Source organism: Nannobrachium achirus (genome assembly GCF_963921795.1).
Source record: "Nannobrachium achirus genome assembly, chromosome: 6".
NCBI classification, from domain to species: Eukaryota; Metazoa; Chordata; class Actinopteri; order Myctophiformes; family Myctophidae; genus Nannobrachium; species Nannobrachium achirus.
The window spans coordinates 26,705,342-26,727,451 of record NC_137815.1 but is presented as its reverse complement, the minus strand read 5'-3'; the positions used below and the strand labels follow the sequence as shown (position 1 = coordinate 26,727,451).

The 22,110-nt window shown below is 41.6% G+C and overlaps 1 protein-coding gene across 1 annotated transcript in view; it reads left to right on the top strand.

Annotated features, from left to right (window-relative positions):
* Window positions 1-262: 262 nt before the first annotated feature.
* ptgis (prostaglandin I2 (prostacyclin) synthase) overlaps window positions 263-22,110 on the top strand; it is a gene marked incomplete at both ends in the record, with an annotated part of 28,610 nt that continues 6,762 nt past the window's right edge. The window contains 7 exons of the mRNA XM_080728076.1: window positions 263-333; window positions 1,245-1,368; window positions 4,639-4,814; window positions 5,584-5,730; window positions 6,042-6,154; window positions 7,545-7,720; window positions 21,769-21,919. Of these exons, the coding sequence (XP_080584202.1) occupies window positions 263-333; window positions 1,245-1,368; window positions 4,639-4,814; window positions 5,584-5,730; window positions 6,042-6,154; window positions 7,545-7,720; window positions 21,769-21,919 (958 nt within the window). The remainder of the gene's footprint in view (window positions 334-1,244; window positions 1,369-4,638; window positions 4,815-5,583; window positions 5,731-6,041; window positions 6,155-7,544; window positions 7,721-21,768; window positions 21,920-22,110) is intronic.

Here is a 22,110-nt window from a genome sequence, read left to right as displayed (position 1 = left end):
CTTGTATATCTGCAATTTCTCAATAGCTAAAGCACAAAATAACGCAGTGAATCCTTGTACCCATGGGGCCCGGGCCCAGAATTTGGTGTGACGCCCCTGGCTGTCATACTAACTAGATGACAAAGCTGTCACCAGACAGACACACCTTCCCACGCCTCTTGCACAAGTTTCGTGTGCAGTGAAACTTGTTGTCACCCTGCAGTGTGGAGCACACAAAGCAGTGGGAGAGCTCGGGGGAGAGAGCACGGTGTTTGACAGGAACATGGTATGGACTATATTTCTGCTGATCAATGGACTTCTTGCCCTCGTTTTGTTTTACTCCTCCCGTTCAAGGTAAGAATAATCATCACTATATGTTTAATGAATGATTGTAATGTACAATGTTTATCGGACACGGTGGTAAAAGTTGTGTCCTCCTTCGTGTTCTTATATAGCACTGTTTAGAAACAAACTCATATTTTACACTGTAACGTTATATATATATATATATATATATATATATATACTTGTAACAAATATTGTGTCTTAAACTCTTACTAGCCTACTATAGAACCAAATCCAGTGCTTCAACAGCACGTGCTGCGAATGCAATGTGAGATACATATAGGCTTACTATGGTATTGAAATCAAAACAGAATTATAGTGGTTGTAGCTCTACACACCAGGCAAGAAATGGTACTAAAACTAAATAGCACTGTTGTCTCACAATCATAGGGTAAAATGTATCTTAAACGTGAGGTGATACTGTATACTGTAGCACCTTTGTCAAAGAGTTCCATATTGCTGTGGTTCTCAAATTGAACCACTGATTCCAAATGGACCCTTACAGATTTATCTCTGAGAGTGTGCAAATGGGGCCAAGGCGTTGTGTGCTTGTAGATCTGCTGTTTTTTGTCTTTTGTGCGACAGCCTTGTATGATGAAGCAGGGCTTTGCTTTGCGAAATAATGTACACATTTGAAACTTGGAGATACAAGGTTTCTGACCGACACTGACGATATAAAGAACCATACAGGATAATAAGGCTTTAACAGTTTCTTTGAACTGTAGCAGTGCTATTCACCTCAACCACCCCAAAGAACAGCTGTGCTTTTCAGACAATAAACTCCCTTTGCCTTGAGGTAAACTCGGTAAACAAACCTGTCGGTTCACACTCACTGATGGATGAACGAATGCCAACAAAGCTTTTTGTAACCAATCATCCACTTGATGTTTACATTTCTGTGCCGTGCCTGTGCTTGTCAGACAGAGACATGAGCCGCCGCTAGACAAAGGCCTCATTCCCTGGCTAGGTCACGCCCTGGAGTTTGGAAAAGATGCTGCAAAGTTTCTGACGCGCATGAAGAACAAGCATGGGGACATATTCACGGTAAGTTTTCAAACTGCGTGTTTTATACAGGGCCAAGGGTCATCATACACGGACAAATGTGTCCGTGGCAAAGACCTGGCCTAGTCCGTGGCAAACTCTAGATTTAGCTTTTACACACCATTATAATGTTCTTATGTTGATCATAAGACCCAATTACTGATTGTCAGTCTCCAGGTTTTCTTCAGAATATGTATCACACTTATTTACTATGACACTAAGGCACATTATGAGTCCAACTGGTAGGCCTACTTCTCAAACGTTTAATTTGCAAGGACCCCATAACTCTGAGAGTACAAATGGACCCATAAGGGTCCATTTGGTTCCATTTCTACACTCTCAGAGTTACAGACCTGTTCTGGTCATTCTGGACTAACTCTTTAACCCTTTTAGTGCCTATCCCGAACTAGTTTGGGATATTCGGGATCAAAAACAATTTTTTATTTGCTATTTTACTTACCCCGAGCTGCTTGGAGCAACGTGGGTGGTCCCGGCTCGCCCAGCGCTCACCAACGAGAGACGCTAGATGCTCCGACGATTTATTCCATTGAAAATGGTTTAAAATAAAGTTTAGACCCCCCCCCCAATGTTCACCAAATGTTCATTGTAGGCGGCGCGACGTATTCCAGGGTGCCTATCCCGAACATGTCCGGGATATTTAATAAAATGAATTATTTTATCGGAGGCCTCAACGAAGCCCCGGTCTAGACGTCCATCCTTGGCCGGGACTTAGACTCGGCCATCCACGGGCCGTATTCGCGCTAACGGCCGAATCGCGCCGCCCACTCCAATAATAAATCACATCTTTAGACAGGATTTTCTCCGGATTGTGTCCCCAGACCCAAAGAGAAAGTTTTTTGCGGCTGAAATAGCTTTAGATCGGGCTTCTAAATGGGTTAGCATTTTGGCTACGTGTCAGCTAGCTTCCTCCTCTGGACACCCATAGGATTGACCGGAATGAAAACACAAGCCAGTTGGGAGAGGGTCGACGAAAGCTATAAAGAAGGTCAATGGAGAAATTTCTGGCACTCTAGCACCCCTTGTGGCCGGATGGCACTGTATGAGTTAAGTGTTTCTGGTAACATTTTTTTTTTTTTTTTTACAAATATGTCTACCATAAGCCAGCATGGTGATGACCCCTGGTTTTCAATGTAACTATGGTTGACTGGCGGAATATTTACCCACAGCCTGAACAAATATGTGTTTTGTGGGTATGAACCAATGATGTAGATGCATGCAACATCACTCTGGAATTCACCCATTTCCAATCTTATCTTCATATAATTGGTCCTCACTAATGCTCATAAGATGGTAACATTTCTGTCTACTTGACCCGTATCTCAGAGGGTGTTGACAGAAACCTGTCTAGACTAGCGATGACATCATCGCTAGGACCTTCAATGGAAACAAGACCACAAGTGCTTTTTGGGGTGTGTTCCTTTTAGGCACACCTAAAACTGTACTTGTGCTGTACTATATTTTTGTTTTGACTGTACTTGTACTGTTCTTAATCTTTGTCTGATAAAATATTGAATCAATCAATCATTGTGGGGATTCCGAGCAAATGGAATATTCAATGGAAAGTCACTATAGCCTTTCTCATGGAATGTTAATTAGCAGGCTGGAAATGAAAGACACTGTTCTTGTGTCAGTAACATATATGTTTAAAAAAGTGTGTAATGACCACAGAGGTGTGCACACGCTGGAAATGAAGACATTGTTCTAAATCTGTGGTCATTCTCACACTTTTTTAAAGTAGTAGAGTAAGTAAGTAAGTAAGTAAGTAATTTGCCCCCATTGATTCCGGATGGCATCCCGAATCCGGAATCAATGAGGGTAAATTTACAATAATAAAAAAAAAAACAAGTCATTTTGGGGGTGAACTACTCCTTTAAACATGTGTTATTGACACAAGAACAGTTCATTTCCAGTCCCATTGTTCCAATGTCCCATTAAGCCCGTATCAGAGTCTACGGTGGAGACCTATCCACCGCAAATTTGAGGTGGAAAGCTTTTCACCTCAAGTCAAAAGATAAGTGCAGGCCATCATAGTCACGGCCCACGGTGAAGTCCTTTACCCCGTCTAGACCGTTTCAGGTCGACCAATCAGTGAACGGGGTGTAGAGCCTGTCTGTCTGATAGTAAAAACAGAGAGATGTGTTGGGACTCACGGTGGAAAGCTCTCCACCGTGAGGAATGATGTAACGTTGTAGTTTCATGACTCAAAAAGACTTGAAAAGACTACACCGCGGTGTAAAGCCTTCCACCGCGGACCTGACTATGATACGGGCTTTAGTCCGAGTACCTAACCCCTAAACCTAACTAACCCTAACCGAACGTCAGACTAATGGGACGTTGGACTATCGAAATATCCCGATCCACATCCACCCCAGCGACAGAAATGGCATCATCTCATAGTGAGCATTAGTGAATACAATTAAAAGTGAAGTTTTGAGGGGCGCCCGCTGGCCTACTGGTCCAGGCGCATACCACTTGGGCATTGCTACATAGGCATGGATGCATGGCAGCGTCGCCCGTTCGGTTCCCGATCCGGACGACCTTTGCCGCGTGTCACTCTTCATCTCTCCCCCCATTTCCTGTCAGTCTACTGTCCTATCAATAAAGGCATAAAAGCCCCAAAAAAACAAATCTTTAAAAGTTTTTGAATTAGAATAAGCAAATTTTGAATAAGCGACTTTTTCTTGTAATTGAGTATTTCAACATAGTGATATTGCTACTTTTACGTAACCCTTGAGCGTAGGCCTCCTTCCTCTGCTACTCTCGGTATTACAGTATACAGTAGGCTACAAATCATTGCTGGACCTCATATAAATTGTTTTGTCTATTTTTGGGATTTAATGTTGTATTTAAGCTTGTAGACCGGCTATTTCTTAGCTTTTTTTTTTTTTTTTTTTTTTTGGTTGTAAAGGTTAAAGAGGTTAAGTCTGTCTTTGGGTTTTATAAATATTGAACCAATGAAAAGTATTAACAAGAGCTTGTGACTAATTAAGTCAATTACGTTTTCAAATAATAGTAGTTGCATAAAAGTAAGTTTGCCTCTGAGATGTAGTGGAGTAGTAAAAGTACTGGAATATCTTTTGTGCACTCTCGGTTTTCCCAGTAAAGTAAAAACACCTCAACATTGTTCTGAAGTACAGTACTTGTGTAAATGTACTCAAGTACTGTACTTAACACCACTGCCCGACAGCAACAATATGTATAAGCAAGCTGATTGACCTATAACCTATAACTATATGACATTGCTGTCTGTAGGTGCGTGTTGCTGGTCGCTATGTGACCGTGCTGCTAGACCCTAACTCCTATGACGAGGTTCTAAATGACAAAGTCTCACTGGACTTTTCCTGCAACAGAGCCAAGCTGAGGAAACGCATCTTCTGCCTGGAGCTGCCCAACTTCAACCCTGCAGCAGAGAGGGACTGGATGAAACAGTGAGTAAAAACAACATGAAAAACAGGCTCTATGTATGCCAGAATTCCATCCCTCCATGATGGAAAAAGTACAACCTTTTTTCAAGTAAAAGTCTATCAATACTGCAATTTAGAAACACTCTGTTACAATATCAAAACGACTAAAAGTGCTAAAGTAATGACATAGAAATATAGGACTACTTAAGGTAACAAGAGCAGCAGTGCTCATTACGCAGAATGTCCCATTTTTTCACAAGTTTTCAAAATGTAAAGAAATCTTTTGAAAATAACAGATCTCCAAGTTCACAATGCGTCACAATGTGACGTATTGTGAGCTTGTAGATCTGCTATTTTCAAGAGATGTTTTATGCAATTTATACTTTTGGTATACTTTATACTTTATTTGTTACCAATTCTCTTGTACTTTTCATACATTTTTAATTTGGGACTTTGCCGTATTGATTGTTTTACTCAAGTAAAACATGACAGTAGGCCTACTTCTTCCACCACTGATGTATACAGTACAGCGTGTACATGCCATTATTGCTTCTCAAACGCATTGGGCCACCGACCCTCACAACTCTCAGAGTTACAGAGCGGTAAGGGTCCATTTGGTTCCTCCTCCTAAATCATTTTTCCCTGGGGACCCCCTGGAAGCCCCTCAAGGACCCCTGGGTGTCCCCAGACCCCACTTTGAGTCAACAATTTGAAAAAAAAAAAAAAAAAAAAAAAGAATAACAAGTCTACAAGCTCACACACTGATTAATGTAATCAATTGTCATGTCCTCAGACACTTCAATGGAGTCAATTTAGCCAAACTGAGCTGTTCCATGGGCAGCCACATGGAGGCGCTGCTGCTTGCTGAGCAGAAAGGCTGTGAAGCATCAGAGTGGAGACAGGAAGGACTCTTCAGCCTCTGTTACAGTCTGCTGTTCAGGTAATCAGCATAGGATTTATACAGTATTATTAATAACAACAACAATAATAATGGGGCAACAATGAATGCCCTTATTCATTCAAAGACAACAAGAAAATTGCATATTTTTATAACGAATAAATCATTATTTTAACCAACGGTAGAGTAATGTTGATACAATATAATTAGTAGGCCTATCTGCAGTGGTCAGAGATGGTCTCCATACTCTTCCATTGATACATTTTGACCCTGACCGACTGGAGGTCAATAAAGTTATTTGAAGCAGACTGAACAAATACAGCAAGATTGTCCAACGTTTTCTTTTTCCTCAGGGCTGGGTATCTCACACTGTTCGAGAAGAGCAAGAATGCCACTGATGTGTACAAAGAGTTCCGCAAGTTTGATGCCCTGCTCTCAAAACTGGCGCGCAGCACACTCAAGCCAGGTAAGCTATAAGCATGACATGCCTCGCTTTGTAGCTTTGCCATTGCATCCTAGAGTTAACCTCTTATTGTGCATTGGTATCACAACAATATCTATGAAGTATGAACTAGTGTAGGTAGTCTTTTCTAAGCATTTTTGCAATGTCTGCAATCTGCATAACATTTCACACAGCCACAACACTGTGGATTTAAGAAGATTGGTCAGATTGCTCTGTAAAGGAATAGCATTCTATTACACATGCTACCTACTTATATTGTCACAAACGTATAACGCCAAAGCTTGGCTGATCCGTGAAGCCGATTGGTTGAGTTTGACTATCAGGGAAGCCGATGCGGACAGACAGACAGAAAGACAGATACAGACATTAGTGGATTTTCGTTCTGGACAACCACTTGTCCGACCGAATTCCCACTCAACACACATCAAGTTTGAAGTCTATCAGTCAAATGGGGTAAATACATTAAAAAAAATCGCACCTGTGCGAAGTGAGCGGTGCAAACTAATTCCTGCGCAAATCAGTGTTGATAGGCATGCATGGCAATATTCTTTTTGTTGTGTATGATGTCAGTCTAGAGGTCTGCTCAGACTATATAAGTCTTTATTGTCATTTCTCATCAGTTAGTTGACCAAGCTACGGATTGTAGCTTGTAAGAGTGTCATAGTGTAATGATAAGTGACCTTATTTACCTCCAGAGAGGCCTCCAGAGAGGCGAGAAGAGGCCAGAAGATGAATATTTTAGTTTTTCAAAGTCTGTTCATTTGTATTTTAAACTTGTATTACCTGCCTATCATTTATAACCTGTAAGATTTTCCACAGTCTGTCTAAAAGTGTGGTTATTTTATCGCTTATAAGTGATATTCATCTAATATAATTTTGAAATTCAAGGTTAGCACCGCTCAATAATTTTTTATGACGTTTTTTACGCAGCCTAAACGCGTTATGACGTATTTTACGCGGCCTAAACACGTTCTAAATCAGGGTGAACCAATCGAGTGCCTCTGTGACTATGACATCATGGACAGATCAACAGAATCGAAGTGTTTCATTGGTCTAGCGAACTCATGTCATCATCATTTGTGACTTCATAGTTTTTTACCAAAACCGCTTTTTTACCAAAAGCGGTCTATAGGAGCGGTTAGCACCGCTCAAAAAGATAAATCACACCTAGTGTGAAGTGAGCAGTGGTATTTATGATTTTAAACGTCCTGTGAAGCTATAGGTCAATGTGACCCTGGGCAACGGCGTACAACAAACTTTGGACAAGAGGACAAAGCCAGATGTTGGAGCTTAGCTCCTTCCAGGAGCACCGTTCAAAAAGTCAAATATGTCTTATGTAATAATGAAAACAGCATATCAAACCCTGACTGTGTTCATGTTGAATCTCTGACAGAGGAAAATAAAATGGCCAGCTCATCTCGAGAGCGGCTGTGGGAGCTGCTGAGGAGCGGGGGCCCCTCGGAGCCCACGGCCTCCTGGCAGCAGAGCTACCAGCAGTTTCTACAGGAGGAGAGGGTGGACATGGAGATGCAGAGACGGGCCTTACTGCTGCAGCTGTGGACCACCCAGGTGACTATTAAAACTCATCTTGAAAACTCAAAGGCATAGGGCTCTATTATGATCCAGGTCTTATGCCTTATGCCTTAACTTATTTACCTTTTTTTCACTATTTTGAAAAACATTTTTAAATACTTCAAATGCTGATCTACATCTGCACGTTGTGAACTTGCAGATCAGCTATTTGAAATATTTAAAAAACAAAAACAAAATAGTAAAAAAAGGCAAATAAGTTAAGGCATAAGGCATAAGACCTGGATCATAATAGGGCCCTAGTGTGTAACTTTTCCCTGTGTTTACATAACAATACAACAAATGCATTTTATTTTACCCGTCATTTAAGAAAATTGCATATATTTATAATGAATAAATATATGCAATATATTTGGACCATAAGGTCATGGGTACGATCCCGGGGCACCGCCAAATCAGAGTATGAGTAGCACAGCTGGGTTGTGGCAACTAGTACTGGGAGCTGATGGTGTGGTGCTCCACCTCAGCAATCCATCTCCCAGGGGTCTAGCGCATTGTGACGGTGACAAACTCCCGCGTGTTACCGGCTGATACCGACAATAAGACACTCCTGACCTACTTGTTGTTTGCCTCTCAATCTGTGGGAACCCATCGTGAAATGAAAAACAGCGCCCTCTCCGTTTTGTTCCATCTGTCTAGAGAGAGTACCAGCAGGTATGAAACACTGGAGTAGTGTGGTGGTGTTATACTTGCAGAAACACACTGCGCTAGTGCGCTCACACTGTATTTTGGTGTTTGCACGCTTTTTGGTTGCCCAAAAACATCCCCGTCTACCAAAACAAACACCAAAATACAGCGAAAAGAAACACACTTATACCCCAGTGGCTGATGACTGCTGGTACAGAGGGGAATGATTGGTTAAAACCAACATTACATACATACCATGCCTTACAATACATACCATGCCTTGGAATTCCTACTTTACTGACTTCTTGACTTTCTCACTTACTCACATAAATAAACACACACAGGTAACTATTCGAGCAGCAGCAGAAAGCACAAGGTGTGTGACTGTTGACAATGTTAAGCTCTTAAGCCCTATGTTATACTTCCCATGGATTAAAGTTCTCAGTCAACACCAGTGATTTCACTCCTCGGTTTCTATAGAGGCCATAAGGTTTGGAAGAAGTAAAAATAGCAATACCACAATATAGAAATACTCTGTTAAAAGTCCCTGTATTCAAATCGCCATATTCCAGTAACAGTTCAAAAGTATCTAGGCATCAAAATATATACTTACATTACCAGAGTAAAATATTACTCATTACGAATGGCCCAGCTCTTCCTTCTAAAAAATTGCCGATCTACAAGCTCCCAAGACTTTGCATACTATTTTTGTATACGGTAGCCAAAATATAAAGGAGGTTCCAGGGGTTGACACTAAGGTCTCAGAGGCACTTGCCCGTCGGGCAAGTATAGGTCATCTTCTACTTGCCCAAAGGTTATGCCCACTTGCCCAAAAAGTAAATCGTCCATTATAAAATGATAGTAAAGATTTGAATTACCGCTCAATTTAACATTTTCTTTACTTTCTGGGCTGTGCGAAAATGTCATACCTCAACAACTCCAAATCCAAATAACTTCTTGGCTATGATTGAATTTGTCTATGGTTTCACACTTGTTATGTTATATATTTACGTGTAGCAACAAAAAAAAAACAGTACATTATAGACCAGAAAACAGAGCGCTCTGGCCATGTTCAGGTGTTTAGACAGATATCTTTTATGTGTTTATAGACGGTTGCGTCCCCTCTCAAATGAGCACTTGCAACCTGCAAAAGTTGTATTTACCTGCCGGGGGCAGGTGGGCAAGTCTTAAGCTCTGTACAGACCGGCGAATTAGCGAAAGCGACGTGAATAAGCGAACCAAAAAGGCGAAGAATTCGCGATTCGCCTTTTTCCATACACACCAAAAAGCGACGCGAATATGCGTATGATATTCGCTTAATTCGCCTAAAACGGGGGGGTGATTATCTGCCTCTGGCGCAGGAGAAAGGAGAAGAGAAGAGAGGAGAGAGTAGAACGGAGACAGGGTCCAGGGAAACAAATAGTACACGCGCTCCCTATTTGCGAGACAGTGCGCTCTTCATATTATATCGCATCTCTCTGAGTCTGCATGCAGTGCATTTGGCCAGAGAGAGAGAGAGAGGGGAAGGGGAGCAGAGCGTTCACCGTTCCTCCTCCGCCCGTGTCCCTGCATACTGGCAGATCCCCGCAACAGCTCGTGGAAAGTAACTAAAAGTACATTTACTTGAGTAGCCTGTACTTGTAGATGTGTCCAATTTCCAGTACTTTACTTCTACTCCACTGCACTTCGGATCCATTTGTATTTAATACCCAGCGATTTATTTTAAAACATTAGTCTTTTTGCAGTTATAAATTAGCCTAAAACATACCATGCTTTTACCAGTAATACATTCGAGTACTTTTTCGAAGCAGCCACGCTGCCACACAGAGAGAGACACGGAAAAGGAGAAAAACTCCGTTCCCCTCGGCCTCAATGTAATGTGAAGGTCCCTCCACCATTCTCTCTCTCTCTCTTGAAATAGGGTAGAGTGAGCTTACTTTGATACAGAGAGAGAGAGGAATTCGCCTTTGAACGTTCGCTAAATTCGACACAAGGGCGAATAAAAAACAGACGCCTTTTCGCTTTTTTTAAATTCGCGTTTGGTGTGGATGCTTCCATTGACTTTATAAGGTTTTAAACAAAAGGCGAATTATACGCTAATTCGCTATTCGCCAATTCGCCGGCGGTGTGTACGAAGCTTTAGTGTCAATGCCTGGGTTCCCTATTGAGACACAGAGTCTACTCATATTATTGGCATAGGAATGCGACAAAAACAAAGAAATAGCCATGAATTCAAGTCTCTATGGGGCGAGAAATCGATAGAAAATAGGTTATTTTAGTGGTGAACTATCCCTTTAATCGGTTAATACTATAATAATCAAAATTTGCCAAGTAACAAGAAACTACAGTCCCCCTCAAAAAATAAATAAATAATTAAATATTTGTGTATACTGTAGGCCTATTTAGGGATGCCAGGTTAAAAGACTCCTGTCCTAACTTGCACGGCAAGTTGCAGCTCTGCATGGCCAAAAAAAAAGAAAAGAAAGATACTGTATCTTCTGTACCAAATGGAATGGGGTCAAGGTTTTGGTGTTTGGTTGGGTAACTCTGAGTTTCAAAGACAATAGACAACAGGTTGTGGTGGAATTTGTAATGTGATATAAAAGCACTGCTTGAGACTGATACATGTTAATACATGAGAGATGGCAGTGGTGGTCTTCGATTTAATTTTCACTCAACCGGGGCATGTGAAGTGTCTCGCCTCATTTATATTGATTTGTAAGAACAAATGAGGCTTGAGTGAAACTACAAAAGGCATATGGTGGAAAAAGATTTCAAAGGTTTTACTAGTATCAATGCTGCAATGCAGACATAGTCTGTTACAAGTAAAAGTCCAGAATTCAAGATTTACTTGAATAAAAAAACAAAAGTATTCGTATCAAAAGGTACTGAAAGTACCAAACGTAGAAAGTACTAAGTAGTATTATGCAGGATGTCCCATTTCACAAGTTGTCAAATGTATAAAGATATTTTGAAAATAACAGATCTACAAGCTCACAATGCATTGCGATGCAACACATTTTTCAGATGGCCGAAATGTATAAAGGGCTGAAGTGGGTAATGTATATGATTTAAGTGACTAACTAGTGACTAAAGTTTTCAAATAATTGTATTGGAGTAAATGCACAATATTTGCCTCTGAGATGTAGTGGAGTATAAGTAAAAGTATTGGAAAATGGAAATACTAATCATTGGTAAAGTACCGTACAGTACTTGAGTAAATGTACTTTACACCACTGCAAAAGCTTTGGTATAACTCGTATAACTCACTCTTTTGGAAAAGAGGACATCACCAGACACTGTTGAGTAGAAATCTTCTACCCACACACACACCTTAATTCCTGTTATCCATGCTAGAGTGAGTCATACATTCATACTGTATATAAACAACAAACAAAGTTGCTATGGTACAGAAAGCTAGTTAAACTATAATCCAGCTGAGACAAGACAACAACAGGCTCAAAAGCTAATACTTCCACACTCTAATGAGTCTACACCTAATCCTGGCCATGACATTGTATAATGCTGTCAGGTGGGGGAGCTAATGCGCTGTCTCTGATTTTGTCTGCTGTTCAGACACTAATAACTTTTTAAACCCTCCCTGTTATCCTAACAACTCTCAGCTTAAGTTCCTTCATGTCTACCACTGGAGACCAGTGGTGTATTGTACTCAAGTGCTGTACTTAAATGCAATTTTGTGGTACTTTTACTTTACTTTATGTCCATTTTCCTATCATTTATAGGCCTGAAATGCCTAGGCTACTTTAGTAAATCCACTATCTCAGAGTTAAATGTTGTACTTCTTTCCTCCACTACAACTTCCAGTTACTTTACAGATTTACATTATTACAAAACATACATTAACCACTTAAGCTCTGTCTAAAGCTGGTTGCACACTGCTGCGTTTTTCGGGCCGAATATCGGAGTGAATTTCGGAGCACGCAAATAAAAAAATCAACCTCACGTTATGTCAGTCACGTTTGCACACTGCCGCCCGTTTCGTGCACCACTCAGTCCCTTGCTCTCTCTATCTCCCTCTCTCTCCTTGTCCTGAAAAAAGCATTTCGCAACGAAAAACGCAGCAGTGTGCAACCACCTTTAGGCTTTAATGTAATGCTTGTACATTGCTTTTAGATTGGCTATGTTTGAAAAGGTTTGAGTTATTTTTTGATGACAATACTTTTGTACTTTTTTTTAAGTAAAAAATTTGAATACATGCCCTTTACTTGTATATACTGTATTTACTTTAACCCCATTAAAACCGTGAAAGCATCAGTGTAATTTTAGATTTTTGGGTTGGCTATTCAAAAATAGCCAACGCATTTGATGATTGATTTAGAAGATATTTGTAGAATCAGCCTCAGGTAAAACTTGTGAGTAATTCCTCCACCACTGGCTCTCTGTCATAGTGGCGCCGAGCTCTCAGTGGCATGGTGCTTGTGTATCACTGGGCAGAAACCTTGTATCTCCAAATTTTAACGTTTTTTCATAAAGTAAAGCCCTGCTTCATCATACAAGTCGCACAAGATCGAAGATCAACTATTTTCACTATTTTAAATAATTTCTAAAATGATAAATTCAAAACGAAAGGTTTCCACCCGAAAACGACGATATCCTCTGCCCTCTCAACACTGCACGACACTAATGGTGCCAAGGAGGCTGGTGACCGCAGAAGCCTTGGCTCAATTTGTGTCGCACCCTCTGGGATCCCTCCAGCGGGGGGAAAGTAACTAAGTACACATGCATTCAAGTACTGTACTTTAGTGCCATTCTGATGTACGTTTACTTGTTACTTTTCTGCTTGAATGTTTAAATGTTTTGATACTTTAAACTTGTAGGCTACTCCACGACATCTCCTAGTTATTTTGCTGATTTAGCGTATTAATACAATACCTCTACCAACCACTTAAGCACTATTTTATACTTCAGATATTCTACTACAGCCTGTCGGGCAGAAAACAAAATTAATTTCTTTTTTTCAGGAAATGAAAAGAAACATCCAGCTCGAGTGGAGTTAGGAGGTTTTGTCAATCATTGATTTGGTTTTGTCTGAAGCGCTTTCTACTACTTTTCATTGGTTGAATATTTTTTAACCAACATACAGACGTGAAGGGTGTTCAATACCTTCACGCTGTGGGTGCTGGGGGCGTGTTCTCTCCTCCGTGTCATCAGTGCCCTTTTTTCCCCTTCTTTTTTAGGGCTATTTTCGAGTGACACATTTAGAAAAATCATACTTTTACCTTTGGTTCTGTAAGTATATTTTGATGAAATTTTGTACTATTTTTTTCTACTATTGGAGTTGAATCAGAGTAGGCTACTACTCCCACCGCTCTCAGCGGTGCAGTGCTTGTACATCCTGCTCCGTGGAGACAAGATGACACAAATTTGGCCAAGGATTCCAGTGACCTCTGCCAGAATCCTTGATTCTATCTGTGTCACACCAGTGGTGGAAAGTACATTTCATCGTTATCGGGTGGAAACCTTGTATTGTATGTCTAAAACCGTTAGTTCTGTATTCATCATTTATAAAATGATTTAAAATAGTGAAAATAGCCCATCTACAGGCACACAACGCCTCACGACGCGAGGCGTTGTGTGCTTGTAGATCTGCTATTTTCACTAGTCTTGTGCGACAGTCTTGTATGAAGAAGCAGGGCGTTACTTTGCGAAAAAACATACAAATTTGAAACTTGGAGATACAAGGTTTCTGCCCGACAGTGACGATTTACTCAAGCACTGTGCTTGACTTTAAACTTCTACTCCACTACATTTTACGTCGTACTTTCAACATTTGGCAGCTTTAGTTTCTACAGCTGCTTTGCCGATTTCAATTATTAATACAAAACATACATTAACCACATAAGCCCTATTTTATACTAAAAAAAAAGTAAAACATTTTGAAAAACCTTTTGGCACTGGCAAGTATATTTTGCCAATACCTTTGTACTTGTACTGAAGTAAAATTCTGAATACAGGCCTTTTACTTGACAGAATACTTGTGACAGAGAGTACTACTTTCATCATCCTCATCCCCTCACTGGTGTGCTGCTCAAACAACCTACACCACTGGAGACAACATGACACAAAGTGTGTCAAGGATTGTGGTGACCTCTGCCACAATCCGTGGCTCAATTTGTGTCACACGTTCTGGGATCCCTCTAGTGCAGGTGTCTTCAACGTTTTCAGGCCAAGGACCCCTTAATCGAGAGAGAGATGAAGCAGGGACCCCCCACAACCCATAGATACAATATAGTTTCATCGTTTGACAGCACAATCATCAGTGTATTTTCGGTTCATGTAAATTTGTGTTTCCAGATATTTAACCACTTGAACTGTCAATACTTAATAACTTGACCTATCACTCTGTACTTAGTCCGCTCTTTTCCCCCTCTACACGAAACCTCTTTGCCGAAAATAGACGATCTACAAGTTCACAACAACTTGTAGATCTGCTATTTTTGGCAAAAGTTCTAAGAATATGGACGCTAGGGTTCAAGTGTTTAAAAAGGAGAAAAAAAGCTTCTATCACACAAAGATTTGGAGGACCCCCTGTAGTAACTCTGAGGACCCCCTAGGGGCCTGTTGAAGACCCCTGCTCTAGTGGTGCAAAGTAAACTAGTACATCATTTACTCAAGTACCGTACTTTAAACTTTAAACTTTAAACTACATCTCAGAGGCAAACATTGTACTTTTGACTCCACTACAATTATTTGACAGACTTGCAATAGTTACTAGTTACTTTGCACATTTAAATTTTCGGGCCACTAAATGGCATTCAAATCCAGTCCTGTCTTACGCTGATCAGAGCAATGGTCCCGGAGTTATGGCCATTTGAAATGTTAGACACTGCTCGTTGTGAGCTTGTAGATTGGCTATTTTCAATCTTTTTGCCTCTTATATCTTATATTGTTTTAATGTATTTTTTCCCTTTATTATTATTATTTTTATCGCGCGATTTTGTAACCCATTTTTCACTCCGGTGCCAATTACCTAAGCTGTAAACCTGGGCTCTGCTCTCCCTCTGCCAACCTGGGGAGGGCCACAAACTGAGTTGTTTTGACTGTTTGAATGTTTGACGCCTTGCGTTGTGAGGCATTGTGAGCATGTAGATCTGCTATTTTCACAACAGAACTGTGTCATACAAAATGTCATGCCTCAACTTTTAGTGCTCGTCAGGATGGGGGGGGGGGGGTCCCCAGTTAAAATATGGCTATTTTGAGGTTGCGGCCTGATAAGGTTGAGAACCACTGCTATAGCCTACACTCTACAGTATGCTGTAATAGTACAAGAGTTAGCTTCCATCCACCACTGCATCGCCGCTCCTCCTCCTGCAGGTTTGGTTAAAGGACGGCCAGTCCTTCAGCTGGATTGTTTTGCTCTTAATGCCATCTGCTGGGAGGTGGGATCACGCTGCAGTCCCGTCCTGGGACCCGAACCCGAGCGCTGTAAAGAGGGGAGATAGATAGAGGGATTATGGGGTGGGGGGCTGCAGCGGAGAGCAAGTCGTCACTGTCAGGCAGAAACCTTCTATCTCCAAGTCTCAAATTTCTATGTTCTTTTTTGTAAATTAAAGCACTACTTCATACAAAAGTGTCGCACAAAAGTAGTGAAAATAGCAGATCTACAAGCACACAACGCCTCGCGATGCGAGGCGTTGTGTGCTCGTAGATCGTCTGTTTTTGCTATTTTAAATAGTTTTTAAACGAATAACAAAAAAAGGAAGGTTTTAGACATACAAGGTTTCAACCCGACAATGACAAAGTGGAAGCATGCTGGCTAAAGCCTGAGTTGAGTAATGGGTTGCACGTGGGGGTCGCCCACGGAAATTGGACAATCTACAAGCCCACGGCGCATCGCGCTACGGTGCTTTGTGGGCTTGTAGATCGGCTATCTTCCGTCCGTGGCACAGGCACACAAACCGCGTATAAATCGGGCATAACTGGGCTTTTTTGCTTTGGCTGCCGTGAATGTCACCTCAGTGTAATACTGAGAATTAACATGGCAGCCATTCGGCTGCCACGTTAAGTGGTCAGATGGGTGGGCTGCAAACGATTTCCAGATTGTCTAGTGGGCCCCTGATCCAGACAAGTTTTGAGAACGGCTGAGGTACAGTAGAGGCAGAAGGTTCCTCTCATTGTGTTACATGAGACACAAGGTTGTTATGACAGAGCAAGGACGGATTAAGGGCAAGTGGCTAAATATGTCTTTTTAGACACAATAAGCCAGCAGTTTCTTTATTGCTATTTACAGTAACACTAGCCCCCATAAGTCACATCCAACCATTGCGTTGTATCTTGGGAATAGGCTTATTCTGTGTAGAATGACATATTTAGCCACTTGTACGCATGCACCCAACCACTGAAATAAGAATCTCTAAAACAATAGAAAGAAGTAAATGAAAACACTTTAACACTCATCTTTTATATTCTTTAATTACAATCTAAAATATGAACCCTTGTTGTAAAAAACTAAAGTTGACTTTTAAGTACCCATGTCCACCGCCGTGGAGTCTAGGGTTTGAATCCACTGTGGTATTTGTCAACACACGTGCGGGGACTGTGGAACGGGAGGAGTAGGTTGGAGGTGCTGTGTCCTCCCTGTGAGGGCTCCTCACTGGCAGGTTAGCCAGTCTGGTGAGCCTGGAATTAATTGGCATAACGACTAAATTGGGGAGGAAAAAGGGGCAAAACATTACTGTCTAAAATATTTATATATTTCTTTAAGTGTAATTTGGGATAAGAAATTGGAAAATATGTCATAAATAGCCCTATTCGCCCGGTATCTCCAGTCCTCCTGAACAAGGAGGACAGGCAATACATTAGGTGAGATATGGCTATCTCACCCCCCCTTATCGTCACTAAATCTATTCTAGTCCATATCTATTCACTGAATATATATGGTCCATTTATTATCTGCGTGGCATTTGAGCCAGTTTGGACACGGCGGGCAAAATTACTCGAGACAGAGGTGGTGATCAGTGGTGTAAAGTAGTAGTAGATTTACTTATGCACTGTACTTAAAGGAGTAGTTCACCCCCAAAATGACTTTTTTTCTATTGATTAGTCACGCCATGGAGAGTAGAGTTCAATAATATTTTTTGGTTTTTGTCACATTCCTAAGACAAAAATTTGATTTGAGTAAATTTACCCCCATTGATTCCGGACCTGGGGACCTGTTTCGAAACGGGTCCCCATCCGTAAATTTATTGTTATCACATTTTTGTCTTGGGAATGCGACAAAAAACTAAAAATATTATTGAACTCTAGTCTCCATGGCGTGACTAATCAATAGAAAAAAAGTCATTTTGGGGGTGAACTACTCCTTTAAGTAAATTGTCGAGGTATTTGTACCTTACTTGAGTGTTTCCAGTTTTCAGTACTCCACCAAATCTCTGATCTAAATATTGTACTTTTACTCCACAACAATTATTTGAAAACTTTAGTTTCTAGTTACTTTGCAGATATAAATGTTTATATTATAAAACGTACATCAATCCACTTTAGGCCTATTTTATACCTAGGCTATTTGAAAATAGCCGACCCGCGTTGTGAGCTTGTAGATCTGCTATTTTCAAACATTTTGTAATTTTACTTTTGGTATATTATATTATATATATATATATATATTATTGATTCCAATACTTTCATGCTTTTACTCAAGTACATTTTGAATTCCGGACTTTTACTCCTAACAGAGTATTTCTATATTGCAGTATTGATACTTTTACTTAAGTAAGTAATAAATGTGAGTACTTTTTCCAACACTGAGCAATAGGTGAGATGGCTATCTCACCTCCCCCTTATCTGCACTGAATCTATTCTATTCTGTATCCATTCACTAAATATAACATATGGTCCATTTTTATCTGCGTGGCATTTGAGCCAGTGTGGACACGGCCCGGGGCAAAACGATTTTAGACAGAGGTGGTGATCTTGGGACTGACAGGGAGGGCAAACACTGCTCTGTCTAGCTTTGGGAGCATTTGGCTGGCGTGTCAGCGTAGAGCTGACCCCGAGCGGCACAGAGCTGAGAGGAATGGGGACAGGGATGTGCTGGGCCCCTGATTCAGCCCGGGAAAAAGAGTTGGAGAGGCCCTCATTGCGTGCTATAGAGAGAGATCTCTCTCTATAGCGCTGCTGCTACTCAAAGATTTGCCATTTCAGATCATGACAAGTGACAAGCCAGTGGGCCAATTACATGAGTTATATTTCGTCGTTGTCGGGTGGAAACCTTGCATGTCCAAAACCGTTTGTTTTGTATTTGTATCATTTAAAAAATGATTTAAACTAGTGAAAACAGCCGATCTTGGCAGGAGTTGGCCCGCTTTTCCCAATGGCCAGCACGTCCCTGAATGGGGAACCCGGGCAATTAATGTGTGTGACAGGCCGCGGCTAACGTCTGCGCCCTGCCAGCCCGTCACACACTGTCTCTGATGGGGCCTCAGTCTCAACATCACTCACATCCAAGACAAGACCGCGGCCACCGTGGAACCGGGGGGACTTGTCACCTCTCTAAATAATACATGACATTATTATAGTTTATGTCAAAACCTTATATTCCGTCCCCCACCCAAGATCTTTGACACTTTTTTAGCTCGGCGGAGGAAGAGGTGCTCTGATATTTTATTTAAAGATCCACTCTACAGAAAATCATGTTTTACGTGTGTGTGTGTGTGTGTGTGTGTGTGCGTGCGTGCGTGTGTGCGCGCGCGTGTGAGTCCAGTGGTTTTTGAAGCTTAACCATGAAAGCCCTGTTTTTTTCCTGCCCTCTGCAGATCTCTAAAATGTTAATAAATGAATGAATGAATAATTTTATTTTCATGTCTGACAGCCTATCCCTTATTCAGAACACCAGTATTTCCAGTGCCAACATGCTGACACCAAAATAATAAACACAATAAATAATACCACACACTGTATACTGTGCATGGCTCTGGTCAAAAGTACAGAGACGGTTTAATAGTCTAAGTTTCAAACTAGAGAGCAGTGTTGTTTTCGACAGCACATTTTGATTTAGTTTTAGTCATAGAAATGTCTTTTAGTTTTAGTCATAATAATTTAGTCACCTGAAAAGTTTTAGTTTTAGTCTAATTTTAGTCGACTAAATATCATAGGATTTTAGGCAACTAAATCTACAGTAGAATTGTATTTTGGCAGGCCTTGATGGCATCGTAATGGCTGATTTTACACAACGCGTCGCGCTGCGACGCGTTGTGAGCTTGTAGATCGGCTATTTTCAGCACGCAACACCTGAGAGGAACCAAACATAAAATGACTCTCCCTAACGTTTTAGACTAGTTTTTATTTTGTTGACGAAATTGTCAATATATTTAGTCTTAGTTTTAGTCACAGCTTACATTTTTCGTCATAGTTTTAGTCAACGAAATCAACACTGCTAGAGAGTGGGGGACAAGAAAGAATGAGAGAATATAACTAGAAGCAGTGCTCTTCTGAGCACAGGTCTCCACCAGGTCAGGTATTAGTTATTGTGGCCTTCTTGGTGGCGCTAAATGTGAAAAGGGTACCATGTCTTCTTTGGCCTTTAATGGTGACACTGCATGCATGATTTGAGGTATTTTGATCCAAAAATGAGTTTAGCAAAAGTTGACCTGCTGGTGGCGCTATAACAGGCCAACATGAAAAGAGTGTAATTTGTTCCTTGACCTAGTGGGAATGTGCGTGCAGAATTTCTCTGTAATCACATGCTGCGTTCATGATTTAAGTCATTTTGTTCAAAATGGACCAATCTTGGAGGCACGGTGGCGCAGTGGTTAGTGCTTCGCCTCACAGCTAGAAGGTCCTGGGTTCGATTCCCGCCGGGGGACGCTGTGGGCGCTGGCGGCGTGTTCCTCCTCCGCGTCATCAGCGCCCACACCCGAGGTGGGGTTGGCGATAGGGCTTTTCTGTGTGGAGTTTGCATGTTCTCCCCGTGTCTCCTAGGGTTGATACCCTCACAAAAACATGCACGTAATCCTGGTCTCAATAATGCCTCCCCCTGGCCAGCCGGGGTGCCTGATGGAGGGGAAAGGAACTGGTTGGAATAACGTGTTCCTTCCACGCGCTACGTCCAAACCAGGGAAATCTCCACTGTCAGGTGAAAAGAAGCAACTTGGACTCCTCATGCATAGAAGGAAGCATGAGGTCAGTCCGTTATCTCCCTTGGCGCGGCAGAGGGAGAGCAGAGCCCAGGATTACATAGGCAATTAGCACTGGGTGAAAAAATTGTGGGATAAAAATTCTAAAAAAAAAAATGGACCAATCTTGCAGTCTTTGGAAGCCAATGTTAGCCAATTAGGATGGAATATGAAATATCTGACAGATTCGTCTTGCGGGCACTGTGGGGGTTGAGGGCAGATTTGCATTTTTGAAAGTCAGTCCAATTTTTAGTTGTTTATCCCTGTCTTCTACTTTGAGCCATCCTAGGATCGCTAAATGTGTGGATGAGACACGTGGGCCCCAGGTCAAGAAGTAGTCGAATCAATTTGTTTTGGGAGGTTTGGAGCTTATAGTCTTCAGTGGCATTTTGATGTTGGAGTACCAGGAGGTGCAGGCATAGTCATAGTGGGGCTGAATGATGGCCCCAGCTAGAGTCCTGCAGGGCCCTTTTGTTGACAAAAGAGGACATTCTACCCAGGAATCTCATTCTTTGATTTACTGTTTTGATCACCATTGTTGCCATGCTATGCTATCCCCAGACAGGTATTTATCAAGAATACATCCCAAATAGGTTATCTCTTCCTTGCTAGAGATTACTGTGTCATCAACTTTGATCTTGAATTCCAGACTTTTACTTGTAACAGAATATTTCTATATTGCAGTACTGATACTAAAATATGTTCTTTTTCCACCACTGGTACCAACACAAAGAACTGAGTTGTGTGTGTGTTCAGGGGCATCAATTGGGTATGCAGCTGCCATACCCTGGGTCCAGGGGGGAAAATAAAAGTTAATTTTAAATATAAATCCATGAATGTCTCTTTTTCCATCTGTGCTGGTTATTATGTTGTTAAATTACAGTAAAATAACTACAAATGCAAAATTTTACAAAATGGCCACTTTAACAAGCGATTATAATTATATTCTCCACACTGTATTCTCCCCATCTTGACAAAATGGTACAGGTGCAATGCATTATTGTTAATTGTGGCACGTTTACTATAGCCTATGCCAAGTTTAGCTGCACTTGAACAACCATTCCGGCTGCCATCTCCAGCCCAAGAAACCGTAGAAACGGGGGGGAAAATGTAATGTACTTCTTAAAATAAATGTATCATGCCTGTTGCTAAGGTATGGCAACATGACTGGTGTTTTGCGTGCAAAACACCAGTCATGTTGCCATGCCTTAGCTTTTTCTGAACTGACGCCACTGTGTGTGTGTTGTTTGTTCTGGTTTATTTCAGGGCAACGCTGGCCCCTGTGCCTTCTGGCTGCTGAGCTTCCTGCTGACCCACCCCGAGGCCATGCAGGCGGTGCAGGCTGAGATCAAAGAGCTGCTGAGCTCCGGGCAGACGCAGCACACGCTGCTGGACGCACACCAGACCCCTGTGCTCGGTGAGGAGGAGTCTTATGTTCAATTATTCACCACCACTGGTGGGTATAAAGCAGGGACGTGCTGGCCATTGGGAAAAGCGGGACGACTCCCGAACGGCCGGTTCATTCCCGGCCGGTCCAGGCCGGCCATTAGGAAAAAAAATAAAATAAAATGGCGGCCTTCGTGCCATTTTGGGGGCTGGGGGCCAACA